General features: G+C 42.4%; 3 protein-coding genes and 2 long non-coding RNA genes across 8 annotated transcripts; 2 read left to right on the forward strand and 3 right to left on the reverse strand.

The window, feature by feature from the left end:
- Positions 1-129: 129 nt before the first annotated feature.
- cib (thymosin beta cib) lies at positions 130-13,898 on the reverse strand. Of its 2 annotated transcripts, XM_033479077.2 has the most exons (6): positions 13,738-13,898; positions 2,554-2,707; positions 1,862-1,975; positions 1,092-1,205; positions 901-1,014; positions 130-809 (listed from the first exon to the last, which is right to left on the reverse strand). In XM_033479077.2, exons 2-6 carry the CDS (start codon positions 2,681-2,683, stop codon positions 781-783), a joined length of 501 nt encoding a protein of 166 aa, XP_033334968.1. In that variant the 5' UTR covers positions 2,684-2,707; positions 13,738-13,898; the 3' UTR covers positions 130-780. The 2 variants fall into 2 exon arrangements, with proteins under 2 accessions (XP_033334968.1, XP_033334969.1); XM_033479078.2 differs by lacking the exon at positions 1,862-1,975.
- On the forward strand, positions 3,041-4,252 carry LOC117225486 (uncharacterized). The gene is made up of 2 exons (XR_004491526.2): positions 3,041-3,827; positions 3,909-4,252. It is a non-coding gene; the product is annotated as an uncharacterized LOC117225486 (long non-coding RNA).
- A 993-nt stretch (positions 13,899-14,891) lies between the features above and the next one.
- Positions 14,892-17,956, reverse strand: LOC117225437 (TBP-associated factor 6). Its single transcript, XM_033479001.2, has 9 exons — positions 17,824-17,956; positions 17,443-17,760; positions 17,056-17,374; positions 16,580-16,983; positions 16,306-16,509; positions 16,035-16,217; positions 15,755-15,971; positions 15,330-15,658; positions 14,892-15,149 (listed from the first exon to the last, which is right to left on the reverse strand). Exons 2-9 carry the CDS (start codon positions 17,620-17,622, stop codon positions 15,054-15,056), a joined length of 1,932 nt encoding a protein of 643 aa, XP_033334892.1. The 5' UTR covers positions 17,623-17,760; positions 17,824-17,956; the 3' UTR covers positions 14,892-15,053.
- Positions 17,957-18,048: 92 nt separating this feature from the next.
- LOC117225438 (RCC1 and BTB domain-containing protein 1) lies at positions 18,049-20,422 on the forward strand. Of its 3 annotated transcripts, XM_033479002.2 has the most exons (10): positions 18,049-18,260; positions 18,338-18,510; positions 18,574-18,729; positions 18,796-18,982; positions 19,039-19,166; positions 19,250-19,507; positions 19,579-19,718; positions 19,803-19,894; positions 19,957-20,087; positions 20,173-20,422. In XM_033479002.2, exons 1-10 carry the CDS (start codon positions 18,179-18,181, stop codon positions 20,311-20,313), a joined length of 1,488 nt encoding a protein of 495 aa, XP_033334893.2. In that variant the 5' UTR covers positions 18,049-18,178; the 3' UTR covers positions 20,314-20,422. The 3 variants fall into 3 exon arrangements, with proteins under 3 accessions (XP_033334893.2, XP_076375404.1, XP_076375403.1); XM_076519289.1 differs by lacking the exon at positions 18,338-18,510 and having other exon boundaries at positions 18,077-18,096; XM_076519288.1 differs by lacking the exon at positions 18,338-18,510 and having other exon boundaries at positions 18,103-18,260.
- Positions 20,272-21,348, reverse strand: LOC117225535 (uncharacterized). The gene is made up of 2 exons (XR_004491539.2): positions 21,059-21,348; positions 20,272-20,887 (listed from the first exon to the last, which is right to left on the reverse strand). It is a non-coding gene; the product is annotated as an uncharacterized LOC117225535 (long non-coding RNA).
- Positions 21,349-21,586: the final 238 nt, after the last annotated feature.

A 21,586-nucleotide genomic window follows, 5' to 3' on the forward strand; every position in this document is an offset into this window, starting at 1 on the left:
CGTTAAGTATTTCTTTTAATAAGAAATATTTGTAGATGCTAAACTAAAATTTATAGTAAGATTTGATACGTAAGCAGTTCTTTTGTGAACGCATGAATCGACATTGAAAAGAATACAGTAAAGTTTCGATCTTTTTTTTACAAATTACTTTTTTATTCGTCATAATTTTTATCGGAATGACAATGCGATGTGTACGAAATATTAAAAAAGTACAATAGCCCGTTTATATAAAATATGATTTTTACACAAATATAAGGTCAACCGCTGTACCATTGCGATATATCTGTAACGCATGCAATGCTACCCAATTTTGTTGCTATCGAAAATAACGTTCGTCTGGCGTGCAGAGCTTTTCTTAGTATAAAAAGTACATCCTTTGGCGAGTTAGTGTATAAAGACGGATGCTGATACAAGCCCAAAAATGCTTAGATCGTTGGTAACGTTAGGAATCGAACCGGTTGCGCTTTATCAAAACTTCGTTATCGTATTTTTCGTTATGTTTGGGCCCGAACCCTCACACCGCCTAACCGTTGTTAATACAAATAGGTCCGTGTAAAAAATCGACTTGTACGTGTCTCGCCGAAAGGAACGCTCGTGGCGGTAGGATAAGTATAATCATAAGATTACATTAACACAGTGTTTCGCATTTTCCTTTTTTTTTTCCTGTCGGCAATGTATGAGTAATTGTTATAAAATGTCGTGATATAGAAAATGGAAGAAATGAGTCGCTGCTCCCTTTCTTTTCTGTTTTTTTTTTCTTTGAATCACAAAAGCTTCCTTTTAAGCAGCTATTTTCTCGGCGTCGATCGCTGAAACAGGTAATATAGTTTCATTTAGTTTTCTTCTCTTCCTTGTAAATGTTCTCAAACTGCTACAAGGTGATTCAAGTTACAGATTTACCTTCTTTGGTTGGCAAAGGATTTTTCTCCAGCGTTTCCGCGTGTTTCAGTTTCGCCTGATCGAAATTTTCAATTCCAGAGATTAGCTGCTGCTTACCCTTCTCTTGCTGGATCACTGTACAACAGGGATATACAACGTTTACTAATCCTTTGTAAAATTCGTTTGTAAGAGAGAGTAAGATAGTACTGTACCATCCTTGTCAGGTAGAGGATTCTTTTCTTGGGTCTTGGTGTGTTTTAGACTGGCCGGGTCGAACTTCTCAATGCCGGCGATCAGCGTTTGTTGAGTTTTCTCCGCGGCTACGTCTATAAAACGAGAAATCATTATTAAAAAGAGGAAAATACGATTTGCTCCTTTGCTTCCTTGCTCCCCTGAAGTACGCCACAGAATTTTGAAGAAAAAAGCGCAGATATACGTTGTCTGTAACCAATCAAGCGACCAATATGATTCTATGAGTTATCTTTCAACAGAGATGGCTATACAATATTATTATGATATACAATACTAACACTTTAGCTTTTCAATAATTCTATTTAAAAGAATCTCAATTTCTTTTTAGGTGATATATTTTACTGTAGCTATAATATAATTTATCAAGGAAACTTCCAAAGGACAATTAGACAAATTCGCATAGCTAAAGTATTAATTTAGTGAACATTATAGAGTAGGAGACCAACAATTTCCCATGAAAAGTACTGTGCAGAAACGAGAAGATAACTATACAGATACAATACTGGTTGGTTGATACTTTAATAGAGTGTGAGAAGCAGAGTGGGGGGTGTCTCTAGTTATCTCGTCGCCTCTCTACAGTACAGTACATAATTCCTAAGCTCTTTGAAAGCAAAAGCATGTAGCGTATATAAACAATTCAGATGATCATGTGCCCGTGTTTGCATCAAAGCACCGAAAGCAACAGGCCCCTCTATTACCGGCTGCAGAAACAGAAACCTGTCTGCGGTACCTTTGGCGTTGGGTAAAATAATCTTCTCTTTCGTGTCGGCGTGTTTCAATTGACCTGGCTTAAACGACTCCAGGCCATGGATCAATTCCGAATGCTGTCGTTCTTGTCGCACGTCTACATACAATATTTCTATTACAATCTCTTTAAACAAATCGGATTCGCTTTCATGTGACCTCCGCTGCTATATCGGTCTCCTCGTTAATTACACACTTGCGTTAGAAAACAGGACATACAGAGTGTCTCTGTGTTATTGTCATAAAACTTTTGTATGTGTACAGTAGATTCCAGCCAGCATCTCTTGGCTTCATTAAAGAGCTGCTAATTAGGATTATTCGATTAGAATCCATTTGTTCAGTTTAGTCCCAAATGAATGGCTGCATCGACTCAAATAAGCGGAATCTACTGTATACAGTCAGTCACAGAAATACATATATGTACATCTACTGAGTAAAATCGCTTGATTCTATGTTTCGCAGTAGAATGCAAACTTCTGTGACAGATGGTAGGTCCCACTCGACCATTTCTCGCGAGGATACAGCAGATAATGAAAGAAAACGGATTCATATTGAACATCTACGATACTTTATCTCAACGAGAAATGGTTCTAGGGCTCACATTTCGAGTTCTTTGTCAGATATAGCCCAGTTAATTCCGAGATAATCAGCGTAATGCGAGTCCAAGGCGAAATGTACCTTCGGCAGAAGGGAGAACATTCTTCTCAGCGGTGGCGGCTTTCTTCATGCAGCCGTGATTGAAGCCCTCCAGCTCGCTTTTCAGGTCTAAGGCTACTTTCGGCAGATCCTTCAGCGACGGACTCGACATGGTGGCTCTGTTGTACTCCTTAATCTGTAATAAAAAAGAAAGGACAATTACGATCGGAAAGTCAAACCTCCACTTTCGTATAACCTCGGCGAAACAGTTCGCGCGGGACGTTACAACAGTTCTTCGAACAGCATTATGCGTCTTCCTGATATTTTTAATCGCGAATATCTGAATACTTTGATCGACCCGTAAGCGGTTCTCGCTCGGCGCTCTAATGCAACGGGCACCACCTCGGGATGATGCCAGATTACAGCGAGCGACGCGAAACTTCCAACTACAGAAGTGACATCAACAACAAACCGTACAATCCGAGATTAACCGAACTGCCGTTCCGTTTTTTTTCCCTGTGCCGACGCGATACGTTACTGTTTACCGCGTCCTGCGCGACGAGACAACCGCGAATTTGATAAAACAGGTCACCCTGATAAAAAAGTACGCGATTCTAGCCGGGCGACATTTATAAATAATTACGATTCCTAAGCGAGATTATTTTTCGACGAAAGTGCTCGCAGCCAGTGATGAGCCGCGCACGAGTCCTATCGTTTGTGCTTCATTCGCAATATCATTTTTGCGAACTTGCTGAGACACGTTTCTACGGTTTGTGAAGAAAAATCGTGAAGATATTTCGTTACATTGTTTCCAGAAACGCTGGATTGATTATAAGAAGCGACCTTAAACAAGAAAGACATCGTAGAAGCATCGTACGAACGAACGCTTTTAAGACCTACGCACAGAGACAATAGGAAAACGTGCTCGTGGTTGAACACCCACGTTATAACAACAAACATGATTGCGCCGCGGAAAATTACCGTTTCGCATGCGAATAAAAACGAAAAGTAAAACGAAGCTCCATCGAATTCCGTCGAGTGGTCTAATAATTGCGGGCGAACAATAATAACAATGGTTTGCGTGTAAGTAAATAATCGGCGCAAAGAACGAACGCGCGAATCTCCCGGTGTCGGCGAACGCGACGTTTCATTGTTATCGTGCTACCGGGAATGGAACAAGGTTGTGTGACAACGTGAACCGTTTATGTGCGCACACTATCGACACATATCGATAGGACGGTGTCGTCCACGCGGCGTTTTCCGATGCAAGTTATTGGCAGGAACGTCGGAACGCGTCAATGGATGCGTTAAACAAGGTACGACGCGCCTTCGATCGTTTCCAGACTCAAATCGATATCGCCACTACCGGAAAATACTGTCTACCTTTCAAATTACAGCGATTTCTAGACTCGAAATGTCAGGGACCAAATGGAACATTATTATTACACCGGCAAAACTTTTTCTATAAATTCTACGAATCCAGTAAACAGTTGCTAACGTAGCAGTAATATCGAATAAAAATAAAACGAAGTCCATATAAGGTAACATAAGTAGTCTTTCCATAGGTGGACGCATCAAAGTCACGAGTACGTCAGCCATACTGTTCTGTTCAGAGCTGTAGACAAATAATTAGTGGACTGCGGTTTTTTATGCAAAATAAACATTTTCTGAATCATTTGTAAGAAATATATAAATATAATAAAAAAACGAAATATATAAATATAATTAAAATAAGTAAACATGCATTTGTAACTTCAATAATTTCAATAAATCAAGGAAAATGTATGAACAATCTCTTATAAATTCTTCTAATGTCTTCTTTGTTTGGTATTTCAGCTTGCCAATTTTAGCACAAATGCATAAAATCCCCGGTCTAATAATTATATAGAGAAACTCCGCAAGTTTCGTCGTATTAAATCGAAGTTGCCCAAAAATGTTTGTGCTCATTGAATGATTCGAGTCGAGAATGTTGCAAAGTCCGCAGATTTAGCCTACTATTAGAGAACGCTTGGAGAACGTCCGAGGAACGAGAAGGTCGATTTTCTTCGCTCGGCGGAGGAGCAGGACTCGGATCCTCTCGGAACCTGGCGCGGGGATGCGAGAACCGAGGAAAGGCAAGTGCCATAAATTCCAGACGAGTAACGGCACTGTTTCTGCCGAATGCAAAGCCAGGCAGCTGTTGCTCGCCTAGCGTTTCCGGTCTTCGCGTCTTGCTTTGCGGCGAAGTTAACGGATTTTTCGGGTCTCCTTTCGAAGCGCAAGCTTTTTTCCTCTCTCAATTCTAATTAACGAACGCTCGCGGAACGGCGGCTCGCCTTCAAGCTCGACGGACTCGCGGATCTCATACTTCCTAATCACTGGACAGGCTGTAAAAAAGGAAAAGAAATTAACGCTGCGTGTTTCACACGAAACGATCTCCTTCTCTCCCCCCCCCCCCCCTCTCTGCATATATATACATATGTCTCGTTAAAATTCGGCCGGGAACGAATCAACGGCCGAGACTTTTCTTTATCTGCGGATCTCTCGCCGCCGCTGCACGCTGCCAACTAACGCGTTACGAACCGGAAGCGGCAGAAGCTCAGCGCGCTTCCGGTCCCCTCTTCCCTCCATTTTGTTTCTTGTCACACATCCTTCGCCGCCGCGATCCCCTACCGAAACGCTTGCGGTTTTTATCGGTTCCGATTTTCTTCTGCGTTCTCCTCGGGAAAGGAACGAGCTAACTCACGTGTAACGATTCGATGTATCGGGTAAATCCAGCAAAGTCCATTACAAGCTGGTCTAAAAATATACAGTGGCTTCGCTAAGTCTCCACGCATTAAACTTTCGATTTTCGACAAATCGCGCGACGTTTGAGCTATCAGAATTCCGTAAAAACGAGGCGGTCGACGATCAAACTGAATCGATTTTAAAGCTTGAAGCTTCTACGTTTTGCTGCGCATCGTTCACTTTCTCTTAACATATTTCTTTTACAATATAGCAGACGAAAAAGTAGAGACATGCTCTTTCTTGAAAATAGTACGGATCGATGCGTCTGTCGACGAATTGGAACGTTCTTCTTGTGACCAATCCTATCGTGCATTTGTAGCTGGAAGCCTTCCCGTTACGACAATTCCATAAATTTTAGTGTACGAATTTTTTTCGCCACGTTTTATAAAGCTTTCGCCGAAAGACGGCCCGCTGCCGATTTCGCAGCGATAAAACCTGCGACTGAAATATTCTCACTCGACAAATATACAATTTACCGGTAACCGCTATTTCTCGAAAATTGACTTTCATGTCCGGCATCCTTATCACGCGCTTTTAACGCGATATCGCTATCGCCTGGTCGACTTCGAGGCAAGGATCTGTCACGGTTCGAGCGTTCACGAAAACCGTGAGAGGTAAAAATCAAAATTTCTCTGGCACGAGTCGACAAAAAGAAAAAAAACGTGTAAAAACGAATAATTGATAGTCATCGCACGTCCGATGACTCGGGGACTCGTCGTTCCTACATCGAATCCGGTACTGGCGGTGCTTTTACGCTTTACGGTTGTTAGACCAGTGACACGCAACCAACGGAACCCAGGGGACGGACAATTTCACGTAGCCAACCATCGCTAATGATTAACCATTGTTGATGATTGGCCGGCTGTCGACCAATTCTTTTCACAATTTTCCCACAGTTGTTGTGCCCGGCGAGCTAATCGTGTCTCGAAATTTCTTCGGGACCCACGGCACTGCCTTTAATTTGTTAAAAGAGACATCGGGATTTCGAGCATTTTCGATATGCAATATAAAAGTTGATCGCCCGTGAGAAATCGAAGCGTCGAAGAGCAAACGCAACTGCGATAAGTGTCGCAGTGGCGTGCGTACCGGCTGGCGACGGCGACGCGTAATTAACCAAGATTGTGCACCACTGGAGCCCACAGTGGTGACTCATGCCCGTCGTACCCCCCCTACCATTTCTTTCTGCGTTTTCGTCGCTCCGTTTTTTCTTCATTTTTGCCATTCGCGTTCGTTACTTTTAGCATCTAGATGACTATTTTTGCGGGATGACATCTGCATTCCGCGCGGCTTCAGTCACCGCGATGAGGAATCGCGTTATCAAAGCGATCATGGCTAGCCCGCGGCTCCTTATCTCCTCACCGAATCACCGGCTTCGATCTCGAAAGCTTCCCAATTTCGCTGAAAAAAACCACGGATCTTCGCGCTGCACAAAGAACGCCGCGAAAACCCGTGACGGATTTTGTCAGAGTAATCGACCTCTGAATACCGTTTTTGCTGCTCGGGCGTTCGACTGTTCTTTCTGTTCGCGGGAAACATTTCGAAATCTTTCGACACGAACGAAACGAAACGAAACGAAACGTCAGCGTCGAATTACTCCGCGAGCCCGATTAAATGCGCGACGTCTGCAACCGGCTCCAAAAAGAATGCCGCTTAGAAAACGAGTCAGCGTTCATCTTTCACCGGCTTCACGCCTCGCGGTTCTTCATTGTCGCGGCGAAAATACGCGGAAAACCGCGCGGAAACGGAGAAACCGAACCGTCGAATGAAAAGAAGATCGCTTTCAGAGATCGTTCCCGGAGGATTCGTCTCGCACCGGAAATACGCCAGGTCGTTGGTATTTCTGCGCGAGCGGCAACAGTTTTGCCCGTTTGAATTAGGTTGGCCAGGCGCCGGAAAATGTTCGTTTTCGTCGGAAAAAAAGCGGACGGCGTAGCAAGGAAATCGAGTTGTTCGCGAGCTGGTCGACGGAGCGGGTTCGAAGTCCAGAACCGGGCGAATGAGCGTGTACGCCAGTGGCTCCAGGAGAGCGTTTCGAGGGATACATGTTCCAACGGTGGGTCAGCATCGACAAGGCTGTGTATAGGTCCTTATATGGTAGCCGGTCGTATGGCTGTATATAGCGAGAGCTCGAAACAGGCCGAATACGCAACCGTGGAGCACGCTCCGCGTCCTTTACGTATCCCGCTCGCTTGAATATTTCTCTTCTCGGCGACGCGACGGCGCGTGTGGGAGTGCTTGTGCATCGTGCGCGCACCCATACACGTTACGGGAACACCATCGCGTAACGGTAACAAAACGAAGAGGAGATACCTCGGCGATTAGTCTCGTTTAAGGCCCGTCGATAATTTCCACTTTAATTATGGAACGAATTGGACGACGGGATCTGCTTAAGGATGGACGGAAACCCCTCTCTGTCGTTGGTGGGCCACAGATTCAACGCGCGTTTTCGTTACTTTTTAACTTCGTCCCGAGAAGCATCGGTTCCGTTAACGCCGTTAGAAATCGACGCGGGAAATTTGGTCTAGCCCATTTGGTCGACCCGACGAAAGAAATCCATTGGAGGAGTCGGGCGAGCGGAATCCTGCGGGGCTGCGAAGCGGCGGAAAGTCGGTCGATTTCACAGGAGCCAGAAAACCGTGCGCGCGGTGTCTCTCGCCGGGATTATCGCGCTTGTCGGGAGGAGAAATGAAAATGCTCGGCACGGCGTGCTCGGTTGTCGGGAGAAATCACGATGAATTCTACTTGATCTCGCGAGGAGAAACGAGGGCCGAGAGTTAATAAGGAAACTAGGTTGGCCGCGCGCTGACTCGTGCCGACTCGCGCTAGCCGGTTTGCAGGACGCGCGTTGGTGTAAGTACGAACGAGAGTTATACTCGTCGCGAAACAGCATCGGCGTACAACCACGGTGGATTCATTCGCGTTTCACGACTGGTCGCCTTGGAATCCGCGAGACTCGTCCATAAAACGGACTCTACGCCGGCGGAATTTCAATGTCGCGTCTCGTCGCCGATTCCCCGAGGATTCGCGTGGGATCGGCGATAGAGGTGTCGCGGATTTCGGGCCATCGAGCATCAGACTCGCCGTATTCCCGATACAATTCGGCTCGTCCTTTGGGCGAAGTCTCGGCCAGTCTAGGATCGGAGAAAGCGTAGGACGGAGGGTCCCGCCATTTTGTTGTCACGGAATTCTAGGCTTCTGCTTCGACGATCTTACACGACGACCGCGTTTGGAACAGAAGCTCCGTTGTTCTGTTTTATTAATAGGGGCATCCGTGAACAGGCTACGCCATTTTGTTTCGTCGCGTTTCTAGCTTGCCGCACCGGCCTTTTGAAACACTTCCTACGACAAGGACGCCTCGACTACGGGCCCCGCTACTTCGTTTTCAGCGACGGTTGCACACCGTTTGCAATTTTCATACGGCTCCTATCGTCCTTACACTTAGCACTAGGCATAGTGTCAATATTTAATCCGCCACAGCGGTGCGGAATACTGAATCGACAGATTCGACGACTCGGTTAAAAATGATCGTGGGTCGACGAGTCCCGATAAAGCTCTCGGCATCGCGGGTCGAGATCGATCAGAGCATCGCCATGCGAGGGTCGTGGCATTGGATCTCTTCACTCACTAGGGCACTGATGCATAACTGGATTATCGAGCACGTCCTCCTGATTCCGCCGCGTCTTAACCTACCGGGCACTGGAAGCGTCGTTCTTTTCTAAGAACGACGAGACTGAATTAATTCGGGCTGCTCGCCATTTTGATTGCGCTCTATGCTTGAAGAAGATCCAATCGTCCCCTACGAAAGTCTCCTGACGATTTCAACAATTATAAAATAAGCAATGTTAACCCTTTGCGGTCGAAGCTATTCGAATTCGAAATCCAAAACATGATTTCTGATCTACAGTAGTTCTATTTTATATAATTTATTGCGACTTATGCGCATGAAACTGAGCCTGTTGACAAGTACAATGCAATTTTAATAGTTTCTTTTCAAGTAGAAACGAGTCCGATGCTCTTAGAATGATTTTGAAAAATGGTACACCAACTTTTAGTGGCGCCTCAGAGTCGCCATTCGAGTGCAAAGGGTTAAACCGGTCATTTCTTCGGTAGATTTGCCGTCCGGCGACCTTTCTACGGATCAAATTGCTGATCTAATTACGATAAATAATTACTCGTAAGTGGACTATTGATCTTCTAGATTTATGACAAAAATGGGTAGGTGAAATTGGGAACGGCGAGATGATCAAAGGAAACTAAAAACGTTCGTGTACTGTAATTTCAGCTTATTCAAATTATTTTTGAAACAAATAAAATTGTGCTTGGCTCGTTTGTCTTTTAATTGTGATACAGGCAATTCCCATCTCCCCATTTTAGGGGTTACCCGAAATCGTTGAAACCCTACAGCACTCTAAACTCGGTTTCTCACTGAATTCAGTCTCGCCGGTGTATCAATGGCTGTTCGAAGCTGATCGATCGCGAGCGTGTATCCGGCGCGGCGGGTCGATAACATCGTCCGGTGATCGTCCAAGGGTTTCGGACATTGTGCCCGGTGGATCCTGGCTGGGCAGGAGAGAGAAAGAGAATGGAGGGGGGATCTTACGGATGACGGCTAACGAGTTCGCGCGGGCTGCCAATTAACTTGGGGTAATCGCGTTTAACGGAGAGACGAGGCGGAGACTCGAGAGCATGCAGCAGGCGTTCGGAGCGTTGCAGAGCGTTGCGGACCGGCCGCTCGGCGCGTGTATCGACCGGTGGGCTGCAGTTGGCCACCTACGTGCACCTAATACCCACGTAAAATCGTGCACAGCTCGCACAGCGTGCACCTAGAAAATGCGTTGCGATCATTTAGTGTCGCACTCCCGCCCTAGGCGAACGCGATATCGTCGCCCTCTCTCTCTCTCTCTCTCTCTCTCTCTCTTACCCTTTCTCCTTCCTTCTCCCTCTCCCTCTCCCTCTATCCCTCTCCCTCTCTCGTTCTGTCTTCCTCTCTTTCTCTGTTCGATGCGACCGTGACGGCTAACGAACCCTGGACGCCGGGAGTATCGTATCGAGCGGTGGCGCGAACGTTCAGGAGCGTATTACGTGTTACCAAGCGGCTCATCCGAGCCCTGGACCCGATTCCATCGAAACTCCCGACTGTTTGTCGGCCCGGTAATGCTCCGACCTCTATATGCTGTAGAGTCCTACCACAGAATCCGCAGGACGTCGGTTCGAATCCGTAATCGTTAGGCGACGAACGGCCCGAAAACGAAGGCGTGACGTTGCGGGTGAAACAGTTGCTTCAAGGTTCATGGCCGCGTCTTTGTCTTCCGATTCTCGGACCGCCGACTTTGCAAGTGGCCTGATTTCCCTACTGGCAGCACACGTTTCAACCCCCAATATTATAATTCCAATGTCTTGGAATCGCCGATTTCATAAATTTCGTTGAAAAATCCCGGATAAATCGTGCGATTTGAGGCGAAGAAGAAAGATAATAAAATATGAACACGGCACGCGGTATTTTCGGCCGGCCATCCAAGGCCACGGTCCCGTTTACGTTCAGGGCAGGGTCGGGGAGCCTGTCGTCCCGGGCAAATATTGGAACGGTCCACGCCCGAAACGGATTCGTCATCGGACGATCGACGCGATGCGATAAATTACGCCAGGACAGAGAGCGGGCAACCCTTCAGCGGTCAAGTTTTCGCGAACCAGCGCCGCTAGGCACACGAACGATGAATGAAGCGTTCAAGAGAGAACCCTTTGACCCAATCTCGTAGATTGTAGATTGCTTTCGCCATTAAGGCTGCCCGGCGACGAGCAACATCCTGGCCGCAGCACTTGACGGCGAACGCAAGGGTGCGGTACAGTCCTGCGCAACAGTTCGCGAATCCTGCGATTCCAAGGGCTCCGGAATCCTCGGGACCTTGCACTTTGCTTCGAAAGCAGAGCCGGCCATTATTCGGACACAAATATTGAAATCGATCTTCATTCACGCGAGATATATAATAATATTATAATAATATAATATATATAATAATATAATAATCTAATATATATAATAATATTATAATAATATAATATTATAATATATATAATAATAATATAATAATATTTCTTATGGCAGAACAGCGCCATCACTGTTTCTGTCATTTCTTTTAAACTGCAAAGCCTATGCGATAGTTCGTTGCTTTATGTACAGAATTATGCGAATTGCATCGACCGATGCACCAGTTTCCCCGTCGTTCAATCCTGCGGATTCGAACGTGCTAATAAAATCATTTGCATTGCATTAAAAGCCGCGCAAAGCAGTCGCCGGGTTGCTTATGTTAATTTAAGGAGTTGCAAGTTATACGATCAGATTTAAAAAAAAGAAAAATGACCATAACCTTCAACTATTCTCTACTTATAAAAATGATAAGGACTTGTAAAGATTGAACAGTGGCCCCTAGGTAGAACTTGTCAGAGCGAATGCCGTTGCTTCGAGATTCGAAACGGGTACGGTATTTTTCTACAGGCAAATGTGAATGAAACGAACGGGTGTGTGTGTGCGTGTGTACGTGAGGGGTTGCACCGGGGGAGCGGTCGACGGGTGGCAGACGGTTTCATCGATTGGCAATGCGGGGGTAGAAGAGTGGGGTTCGTGAACTCCACAGCTATCTGTACATATACAATACGTATGCATACACACATATATATGTATAAAGATAGCATATAATGCCTAGGAACATGCACGTACGGGTGCACGCTACTCCGTAACCGTATCCGGGGCCGTATCGACGACCCAGAGTTTTCATGGTCACGGGTAGAAAAAAAAGAAGAAGAAGAAAACATGAGATTTTCAATATTCCGCGTGGGTCTGAACCGCCATCTTTTCTCGCTGATACGCGACGCAGTACGAATCAGGTAAATAGAATTCGTAGAATACTTATTCGAAAAGTCCTTCTCGCTCGCCTTGAAGCGAGCCAACTCGTTCGGGACATGATAAGATGCAAATACTCTTCGCAGACTCTCCCTCGGACTTCATAGAAAAAAAAAATAGAGAGAATACATGTATTCGATCGAGAGCGAAAATAGCATTTGGAAAATTACCCACGATCATGAATAACGCTTCTCCTACCAGGATTGACTTTAACAGTGTCTTGAGATTAGAGACTGACGCGAATACGAGCAGCTTATTAAACTTCCTTCTTCTAGACGACTGTATCGTGATCGGGCGTATTTGCATAAAATCTAAGATTCCGATTAGAAAATTAATTGATTGACTAGGGGCATAAAATGAGGTGAAAACACAGGAGGATCTTTTGACGAGGGTTAAGAACCGTCACATCGGGTTCCGCGCGATCCCTGTTTTCGCAAATGGCCCCCGAAGATCGCGGATGTTGCGCAGCAACTGGGAGGTAGCATCGGCAAACATTAAACGTCGAAAAGAACGTGGCAGAAAGCTTGTTTCATCTTTCTTCTAATCACGATGAAATGGAGAAAAATCGTGCGATCCTAACGGACAAGACCGCGGCTCGCCGCTCGGCAACGAGAAGCGCATTTGCACGGCTGATGCGCAACGGTGTGCATCTGTCAAAACCACGCCCTTGTCCAATCCTATCGCCCTAACAAGCTGGATACGGGAACGCGGTCGGTAAGGACGATGTCCCCGAAATTTTATAATCTCCGGAAATCCTCTGCTGCCTGAATTTGAGTCAGTTATTATGGTACCCACTTCATCGAGATCTGTACGAGTTCTCTGTGCGATAGTTCGAAAGGAATCTGTCACTGTAACTTCCGGTTTCGCCCTACGCGTTCAAATCTTTCCCGAGCAGAAACGAAGGACTGCACTGCTCGCGAATTAGCCGAAAGATTCGATTTCCTTTCTCAAAGAATCGTGCGAATTTTTAATCGAAATCAATTAGAGCCAAGAAGAAACGAAGCTATAACATTCTCACTACGATAGAACCGAAGAACGAGGTCTTACCTCCTAGTTTTCGCTTCGACAAATTCGTGAATAACAGCGAAAAGATTGCGCGAACGTTCCCGGCCCGGTGAAATCTGCTCGAGCCGACATAAGATTCGGGATACACACAGAACGGGTACAATGATCTGACCACACCCCACCATTTTCGATCTTTGAATGCCGAAGTCGATCAATATCGAGTCGAGTCGAGAGCGTGTCGCGAAACCGGTCGATTCCCTGGTTGACGGTGGTATACGTAGGGACGAGCAAATATCTCTACACGATCGAACACGATTATTGTGTTCGCGACGACGAAAACACATACGCACATGCACGCATCCAGATTCTGGATTCCAGAGTGTAGCCGTAGGCCTCTACCGTAGTGTAGTAGAGCCTCTCTTCGAGCGCTCGAAGGAAGCCGATGATATCCGCGTACCGTCCGCGAAACGCTTCTTCTGGCGCGAAGAAGAGCGTCCAAATTCGCATGCAATTTCTAGCGAACGAGATTGGAATGTGTCGCGGCAAGGAGCACTGACCTGTCAGTTGACACTACGAGAGGTAGGCGAGCGCAAAGAACACCGTCCAGCCGAGCGTTCAAGGGCAGGAAGGAGACAGCACACTGACTGACCGGCTAGTGATTCTGTGGCACGTAACACCAGGTAACACCGGCGAGCCACTCTACCACTCTTGCCTCCGTCAATCCTACGCCTGCACTGTACCGTCCCCCCCCACCCGAATTCCGACCCCGACGGCACAACCAATCGTAGTCCAACATTCATCCCTCCCCCGTCGGTGAATCTCTCCCACCGACCCGCGAACGGTTCCTCCAATCGTCTCCTTGACCGTCATCGGAGGGTGGCTGACTCACCCTTCGCGACGGAACACGATTTCACATTCGATGCACGAAAAAAGAAGTCTCCGCGTTAAGCGTGAACTTGCTTTTTACGGATCCTCTCCGGTTATTGAACTATATTTACGTACCGCTCCTATTCCATGTATATTCGGAATCTCTCGAAGTTTCCAACCTCCGATTAGTCTCGATGAAAATACTTCTGCAGCTATTTCTGGTGAGACATGGAGACCGGGGCTAAAGGACTTTCAGGGGTGGACGTTCCGTCTCAAATGACTCATCGGGTAGTTATCCCAGCTGCGCGTCATATGGCCGTTCCGTTGGGTGTTTCCTGTATGTAGTACTTTGAAATCATATGGTCTCCTCGGGTGTATTGATCAGATTGCAAGGGAGATTCGGGAATTTTGTAGTTGTATTGTTTTCGAGTTATTTATAGTATTCAAGATAGCAGACGATTCGACTGAAAATTTACTTAACTGGAAATACTACATATACATGTTCTCTAACGTATATAATTCTTTGATGAAGTGAAACAACGGAACCGGAGCCGCGATAATGTTTCACAACTGGACTGAGTTACCAATTGACGAACGAATGCATTTAAACACGTTGTCTTCTATGCCAGCAAATATGTCGATGTTACAGGTAACATAGGAATTGTTCTTTACTCGTACCGATACAATTTCATTCGAGCGAACCCTGTAGACAAAGTATCGGAATAGCCTGATCACCGTATGGGGTTTCTTCACGAACGAAATATAAGAATGGACCTACCAACCTAAGGGTTTCTGTAGTTTAAGAATTGTCAGTCCCTCGAACACTTTACACATTTTCCTCAAATTCCTTTTTATATAAAAAAAATTTAATCTTTTCTTGTATATTAGATACATTAATCTTAGGATTCCATCGCTGTACAATGTGTAAGAAAAATAATAGTCCGACTCGTTTAAACGAAATACAAAGCATCACGCATTCGTATATCAGTAATCATTGCACTTGTGGTCATTGAAAAGTGTTCTTTTCTTCCTCTTGACCTAATGAACACTCGATGCCTTGTTGCGTGACAAAAACGTTCTGTGTCTTCGACGCCAGATTTCCCTGTAACCGTATTATTGATTTAATTGATAATGTTTGTCCATCTATATAATTACACAAGATATTCTAGACCATAATAGAGTATGCTCTATCGAATGGTAACATTTTTCACCACAGCTCTGTTTTAATAGGAATAGGCGAGTGGTTTAGAGCACCCTTTGCATTTAAAAATGATATACATGCCTGCGACATCGTAGTTGTAGAAGTATGACTGCTATTCGACATACATACGACCACTAATTTAGTACCACCACTCTGTATGTGGGCCTTCTGTTGAACGACATTTGTCTGAGAAATTATAACTTGTTGCTGCTGTGATTGCTGTTGCGTTTGAGACGGTTGTTGTTGCTGTTGTTGTGGTGGTTGTATGGTACAAGTTGCGGTCGGTGTTTGTGATCGCGATTGCAAAATTACAAATTTTTGTCCACCTCCTGTGGTAGTACCACTAGGGGTTCTACTTGTGCCCAGCATTATTGTACGTCCAGTTTGTTGACCAGGACTAGAACTCGTCACTTGTATGAAAAATTAAAAAAAAAAGAGGGAAGGAAGTATATATAATTCAATTCCCTGACGCAAACAGTGTTGTTTCGAAGAAAGTTAAAAATTACCAGCTTGCATGATGGTCTTTCCTGTACAAGTTGGACCTTGTTGACTTGTTGTCAAAGCTGTTGTTGTAGACGCAGTTGTTGCCAACGTCGTCGGTTGGGTGCGAGCCTTCACAACTGCTGCGCATAATGCTGGTCCTATGTAACCATAATCTTGTTTGTAATCTTCTACATAATCAGGCGGGGACCGTATAGTTTTTAAAACAGGAGCGACAGATTTCTGGAAATGAAGCTCACGTCGAAGTACACACAGGAGGAGTTTAATGAACTATATTCTGCTTACCACAAGTAGAGTTTTAATGTGACCCGCTCCGTTTTTATCCACGCTTGACAAACCCGACCCCTCGATACACGATTCTATACGCTCAGAAATGGACTTAATCTTCGGAATAACCAACGCTTTTATCACTTCCGGACCCAACTCGCATAATCCCTCGATCGCCCCATAAAGTGATGCTAGTGGGGTCTAGAAATTAATCAATCGATAATTATTATTTCCACCTTTTATAGTCATAGGATAATTTTCAATTCTATTGAAATTGAAATTGTTTCACCTGATTATTCTTGGCCAATGCTTGACCGAACATTCTGGTCACACGTGTCTGTACATTATTCGTGGACGTATTAAAATTTTTACATATTTGAGCCATAAGACGCGAAGCAAAATCGCGCAGTGCCCAGTGATTGTCGACATCCGGTCTCATACATAATTGCCGCGATACTATGCAAGTAGCGATAGACGGTATCAATTCATGTAACTGTAAATTAAAAGAACATATAAATGGACGCTTGTTGAACCTCCTATGAAAAAGAGATTAAAATACTTACATATTTCTCTAAATAAAGGCTCGGATTGTCCAAAAGAGCTTTAACCATTCGCATTAGATAAATTAGAAGTGCAAGATGATTTTGTACAACATTCACACGAACTCCTTCAGCAATAAAGGTACACATGCGTGCCAGCATTTCATGTAAACCAGGATCAGCGGAAAGAGATTGTAACGCTTCTGCTCTGCGCGCTTCATCCGATCCGACGCAGGCTTCGGTAATTTCTTTATAATACAATTGTTGCTCGACGCTCAATTCGTGCGTAGCTAATTGTTTAACGTGAACAGTTTCCACATTACGTAATTTCTGACTCTTGCCTCCACCTCCTGGTTTCCCAACACCAATATTTTGGTTCTTATTTGAGAGTTTACTTGTTGGATCGACGCTTTCCAATTTTTGTACGTCTACAATGGAATTGGTAAAAGTAATAATATCAATGAAAAATTAACATCTATATTATAGTTTAAAATTGTTACCTTTAGAGACTGGAGGTGGATTTTCTGGTATTGTGGGCTGAACACCATCTATACAGAGCCAATGACTACGCAGTGTAATCTCTAATGGCAATTTTGGCCATGATTGCCCACCTGACATTGATATAACTTCATTCAAATCAATTTCTTTTTCTTCCACGAAATGTAATTCTCTACCACCACCAGAAGCAAACCGGAAAGGTACATGATCCTTGGCAAAAAATCCATATGTTGGTTCAATATTCTTAATTTTTAGAGCACAATCTATGTCGTGAGTAGTCATACGTTGACGTTTACCATGTCTCATAAATTTGGCTGCATCCTAAATATGAGATAATATTGTTTAATAGAAAATTTTGGTTTCAATTAATACTTAGGAAATACACTTACCTGAATGATTTCCTTAAGTCTATAGCTTACATCTTCAGCAAGATCTTTGGCAGCTTCGTCAGGAAAGTTTCCAACACCTATGCTCTCTGCGATTACCTTTATTGATTCTTGGGACAATGTAGTCCCATAAACAGATTCACTTTCGCTCATTTTCAGAGTATTCTGGTCATCGCAGTCCATATGATACACTAAACTTATACTCTAAACTTTTGTAATTTTGGTTTTATATTCATTATATCAATATGATTTATGTCGTGTAATTGATTAACAACATAATTACACAATTATTTGATTTTAGAAACTTTGAAATCCGTTCTCCTGTCAAATACAAAAGAATACGATCATTTAAACTTTAAATACTTTGTTTCTTAAAATGCTAACCTCAAAACAAGTCTACTAATGCAACAGTTCCAGTCTGTTCCAGTTTTCTTCGTCACTCTCAATTGCTCTCAATCACTCTCTGCGGCATGCTGCTGTGATACATAGATAGCAGGGTTGTGTTGTGGCCAGGGATGCTCTCACGTTTGTGATTGGTCATGTCATGTCGCATCGATCGACTACGCTGCTCTCTACCCCTGCTCTTTCGAACTGCTCATCCATAATGTCACGAATGAAGTCATGTGGTATTTGAAGGAATGACCGTATTCATGGATGGTAATGGCAATTCAATAATACTGTATGCATGTAGGTCGTGTGTATAATATATGTATGTACATAATTCTTAAATTCTAAAAAAATGGCAGATTTAATGAAATGGCCAGTTTTTAATTTGCTAGAACCAGAATTTATACAACAGATCCGACTGGTTCTCATATATGGTAATATCAAATTTTGTTACTTGCAATAGTATGTAAAACGTTAGTAAACGTACTTTAATATTCAATTGTATTACCAGATGAAAAAGTTTGCAACCCTTTAATCGTAACAAACCATCACAACATATTTACACTTTCTTATAATTCTGGAAATTTCATACCACAACAAATTAAAGCAGAACACAGCTTACTTATTAAAACCGTAGCATATATGAAGGGACCATATATTTTTATACTCACATTTACAGGAGAGGTATTTCATTATAATAATAAATATTGAATAATGCGCTGTATTAAATATTACAATAATTAATAGGTATATCTAATTGATAAGAACGACTACAACAAGGATGGATTTATTTCTGAGCAATGCAAACTGGAAAAAAAGATGAATTATGTATTTTGCAATGAAATGATAGAGGATATAGCCTGTGGAGAAACTCATTTTTTAGTAGTAACATTTTCTGGAAAGGTAAACAATTTTCTTAATTATACCAATGTAATTATAAGAATTTATAGATTGTTTTATCATGTTTAGGTTTATGAAACAATAATTAATGATTCTGCATTTGAATCTGTAACTGAGGATGCTATTAACTTAAATAATAGAATAGTTTCTATTAGTTGTGGAAGTGAATGTAGTGCAGCAGTCACAGACGATGGAATGATTCATATTTGGATTGATGATTCTGACATAACCACATTTACGGAACTTACTACAATAAGTATGAATAACATCTAGAGGTATAAGTAGACTAGTAATAGATAATTTTACTTGCAGATAAAATAGTTTGTGGTTATTTGCATTTTATGGCATTAAGTAATGAAGGTGATGTTTATACTTGGGGTTCAAACATTTATGGACAGTTGGGTAATGGCACATATGTAGACAGCAGTAAGCCAGAGAGGGTAAATTGTTAATAATTGTTTATATGTTGTTAATAAATGTTTGAACTCTTCATTAATATTATTAAAAACCATTTCAATTGAAGGTAGAACAAATAAGAAACGTGGTGGATATAGCAACTTCCAGTAACCATGACATAAGTATAGCAATGGGAGAAGGCAATCTTATTTTTATATGGGGTTCTTGTTTAGGACAGAATATCAATGTGCCAACTCCTACAACTTTGAGCTCCATCCATGATGCTTTTGCATGCTATGCCTCACCAAGAATTATGCATCAGCCACTTGTTAATAACTGCAATTTTAATCTGCTCGATTCTCTAAGAGACGCATTTAACAATGAAGTATGTATTTGAATATAATGCGAGCATTCACTTTTTAGACACTATTCACTGAATTCTTTTATGTATTTTAGGATACTAGTGACCTTACTATTAAATTACATGGAAAATCTGTACATGTACATAAATCTATATTGATACTTCGTTGTCAGCACTTTAGAAAAAAATTTCTAGAAGATCCTGTGTACAATTCTACGAGACAATGCATGTCTATGTTAGTTCGTGTAATATGAAAAATTGTACATTGTTTAAAATTATTTTAAAGTTTGTGCTATTCTCCATCAATCATTTATTTCAGTGATAATGAGATGTTCTCATACGACGTGTACAAAGCTTTCCTGGAATATTTGTATACTGACAAAATTAATCTGCCTCCAGAAGATACTTTTGGTAAATATATAAATTTTTCATTGTGGATAAATTTTGATTATTACATTCTTTTATTTCCACAGAACTGTTACAATTGGCTGATTATTATTCCATGAATCAATTAAAGAAATATTGTAAACAATCAATATATAAGAATATTAAAGTGAAAAATGTACTGAATGTGTACAACTTAGCTATTAAATACCATGCTAAGGTATATTCTTATGAATGCTTTGCATAATGTTAAAATATATTATACATGTAGTATCACACATTATATTTACTATACCATTTTTTAGGACTTGGAAGATTATTGTTTTAAATTTGCTTTAAGAAACATGACAGCAGTGATAGGAACCCCAAATTTCGTCGAATTAGATGGATCCATAGCCAAATACTTTATGATAAAAACTGCTGAAACAAATGGATTTCGAACGTAACTTATAAATTAAATTATTACTTATTACTGTAATTATTAATTACTACTAATAAGTACTTAATCAAAGAATCTGTTAATTAAAGACTGTTTTCAAACATTTTCCAACACAATTTCGTTTATCTATTTAATTCCTTTCATGTAAGTGATCTTTCTTGTTTTTCATTTAAAATACAACGTAAATTCCAACGTAAAATACAACGATCATTTGTTCTGATCAAATTTAAATTTAGTGTCATTACACGTAGTGGTAAATCGCTTAAACTAATCAGCAAAATTACCATCAGATGATTTTGGACAATAGTTTCAGCATTTTGCCACTTATTAATTGGTGCTGTACGTACCTCGAACGGAGCTTCTAGCTTTCGCCATAAGAGGCGCCGTTATCACCCAAATAAGAATTGGTTCTTGCCGGATTTAAAATTAACCTTTTAAAACAAGGTTTTAAATAAACCTTGTTTGCCTGATATTGGTGCAGGGGAGTCTCTTAAATACTTTCATGCTCACAAAATATTTGATTAATATCTAAATTGGCAGACCCCCCATACCACTTTCCACACGACGAGAATTATCCATAGCTGTAACAAACATTCAATTTTCTTTATATTTATGACAATAAATAGGCATAAAAGGCGCAGTCTAGTAATTATGGCAACCTGTGCTATTGATTCGATGCATAAAATCATTATAAGTACATATTTTGAAGCCAGAGCTATTCATTTTACGCCGCTGGCTATCAAGATACATACCTCTTTCCTTTATATAGAAAATTATTTTAGGCCTTCAATACCATATTTTAGTCGTAGCGATAATAAAGAAAATGTAGAGATGTAGTTCAGTTGTCCGGTGTATTTAATTATCTGACACTGTCTCAATTCTGAGCAGACCGGATAGTTGAAATTCTACTGTAATTCAAAAATTCAAATTAAATTTCGCTCTCTTTTGGAAGTACCAACTGTTACAAGTGTCAAAAAAATGGCACTAAAAAGAGTTTCGCAGAATTTAATAGAGTCTCGATTTTATTCTTCGAGTAAAACGAAATCCAACAAATATGTGTATAAATGAATGCATAGAACACTGCAATATGACCTGTTGTTCCTTGACTTTAACGATATTATAAATCGTTGGTTTCGAGAAGCGTTTGAACTAGCCCTAAAATCTCCGCCATTGAACGGCCGCGACTATAAACCGGCGAGGAAGGTGCGCGCTCTCAAGATCCTTCAATATACAAACACCGTGGTTCTGTTTGCTGTATTCCACGCCATGACTAAAATTTG

This window comes from Megalopta genalis, chromosome 2, assembly GCF_051020955.1.
Source record: "Megalopta genalis isolate 19385.01 chromosome 2, iyMegGena1_principal, whole genome shotgun sequence".
Classification (NCBI taxonomy): Eukaryota; Metazoa; Arthropoda; class Insecta; order Hymenoptera; family Halictidae; genus Megalopta; species Megalopta genalis.

Excerpts from the sequence above, each read along its gene's own strand:
- cib (XM_033479077.2), bottom strand. The coding sequence starts at position 2,683 with ATGTCGAGTCCGTCGCTGAAGGATCTGCCGAAAGTAGCCTTAGACCTG. Across the intron at positions 1,976-2,553 it reads TGTTCTCCCTTCTGCCGAAG|ACGTGCGACAAGAACGACAG; the intron begins GTACATTTCGCC and ends TATTGTATGTAG. Across the intron at positions 1,015-1,091 it reads TCCTCTACCTGACAAGGATG|TGATCCAGCAAGAGAAGGGT; the intron begins GTACAGTACTAT and ends CCTGTTGTACAG.
- LOC117225437 (XM_033479001.2), bottom strand. The coding sequence starts at position 17,622 with ATGGACTGCGATGACCAGAATACTCTGAAAATGAGCGAAAGTGAATCT. Across the intron at positions 16,984-17,055 it reads TCCACCTCCAGTCTCTAAAG|ACGTACAAAAATTGGAAAGC; the intron begins GTAACAATTTTA and ends ATTCCATTGTAG. Across the intron at positions 16,218-16,305 it reads CATTGGCCAAGAATAATCAG|ACCCCACTAGCATCACTTTA; the intron begins GTGAAACAATTT and ends ATTAATTTCTAG.
- LOC117225438 (XM_033479002.2), top strand. The coding sequence starts at position 18,179 with ATGGCAGATTTAATGAAATGGCCAGTTTTTAATTTGCTAGAACCAGAA. Across the intron at positions 18,511-18,573 it reads TACTCACATTTACAGGAGAG|GTATATCTAATTGATAAGAA; the intron begins GTATTTCATTAT and ends AATAATTAATAG. Across the intron at positions 19,895-19,956 it reads GCCTCCAGAAGATACTTTTG|AACTGTTACAATTGGCTGAT; the intron begins GTAAATATATAA and ends TTATTTCCACAG.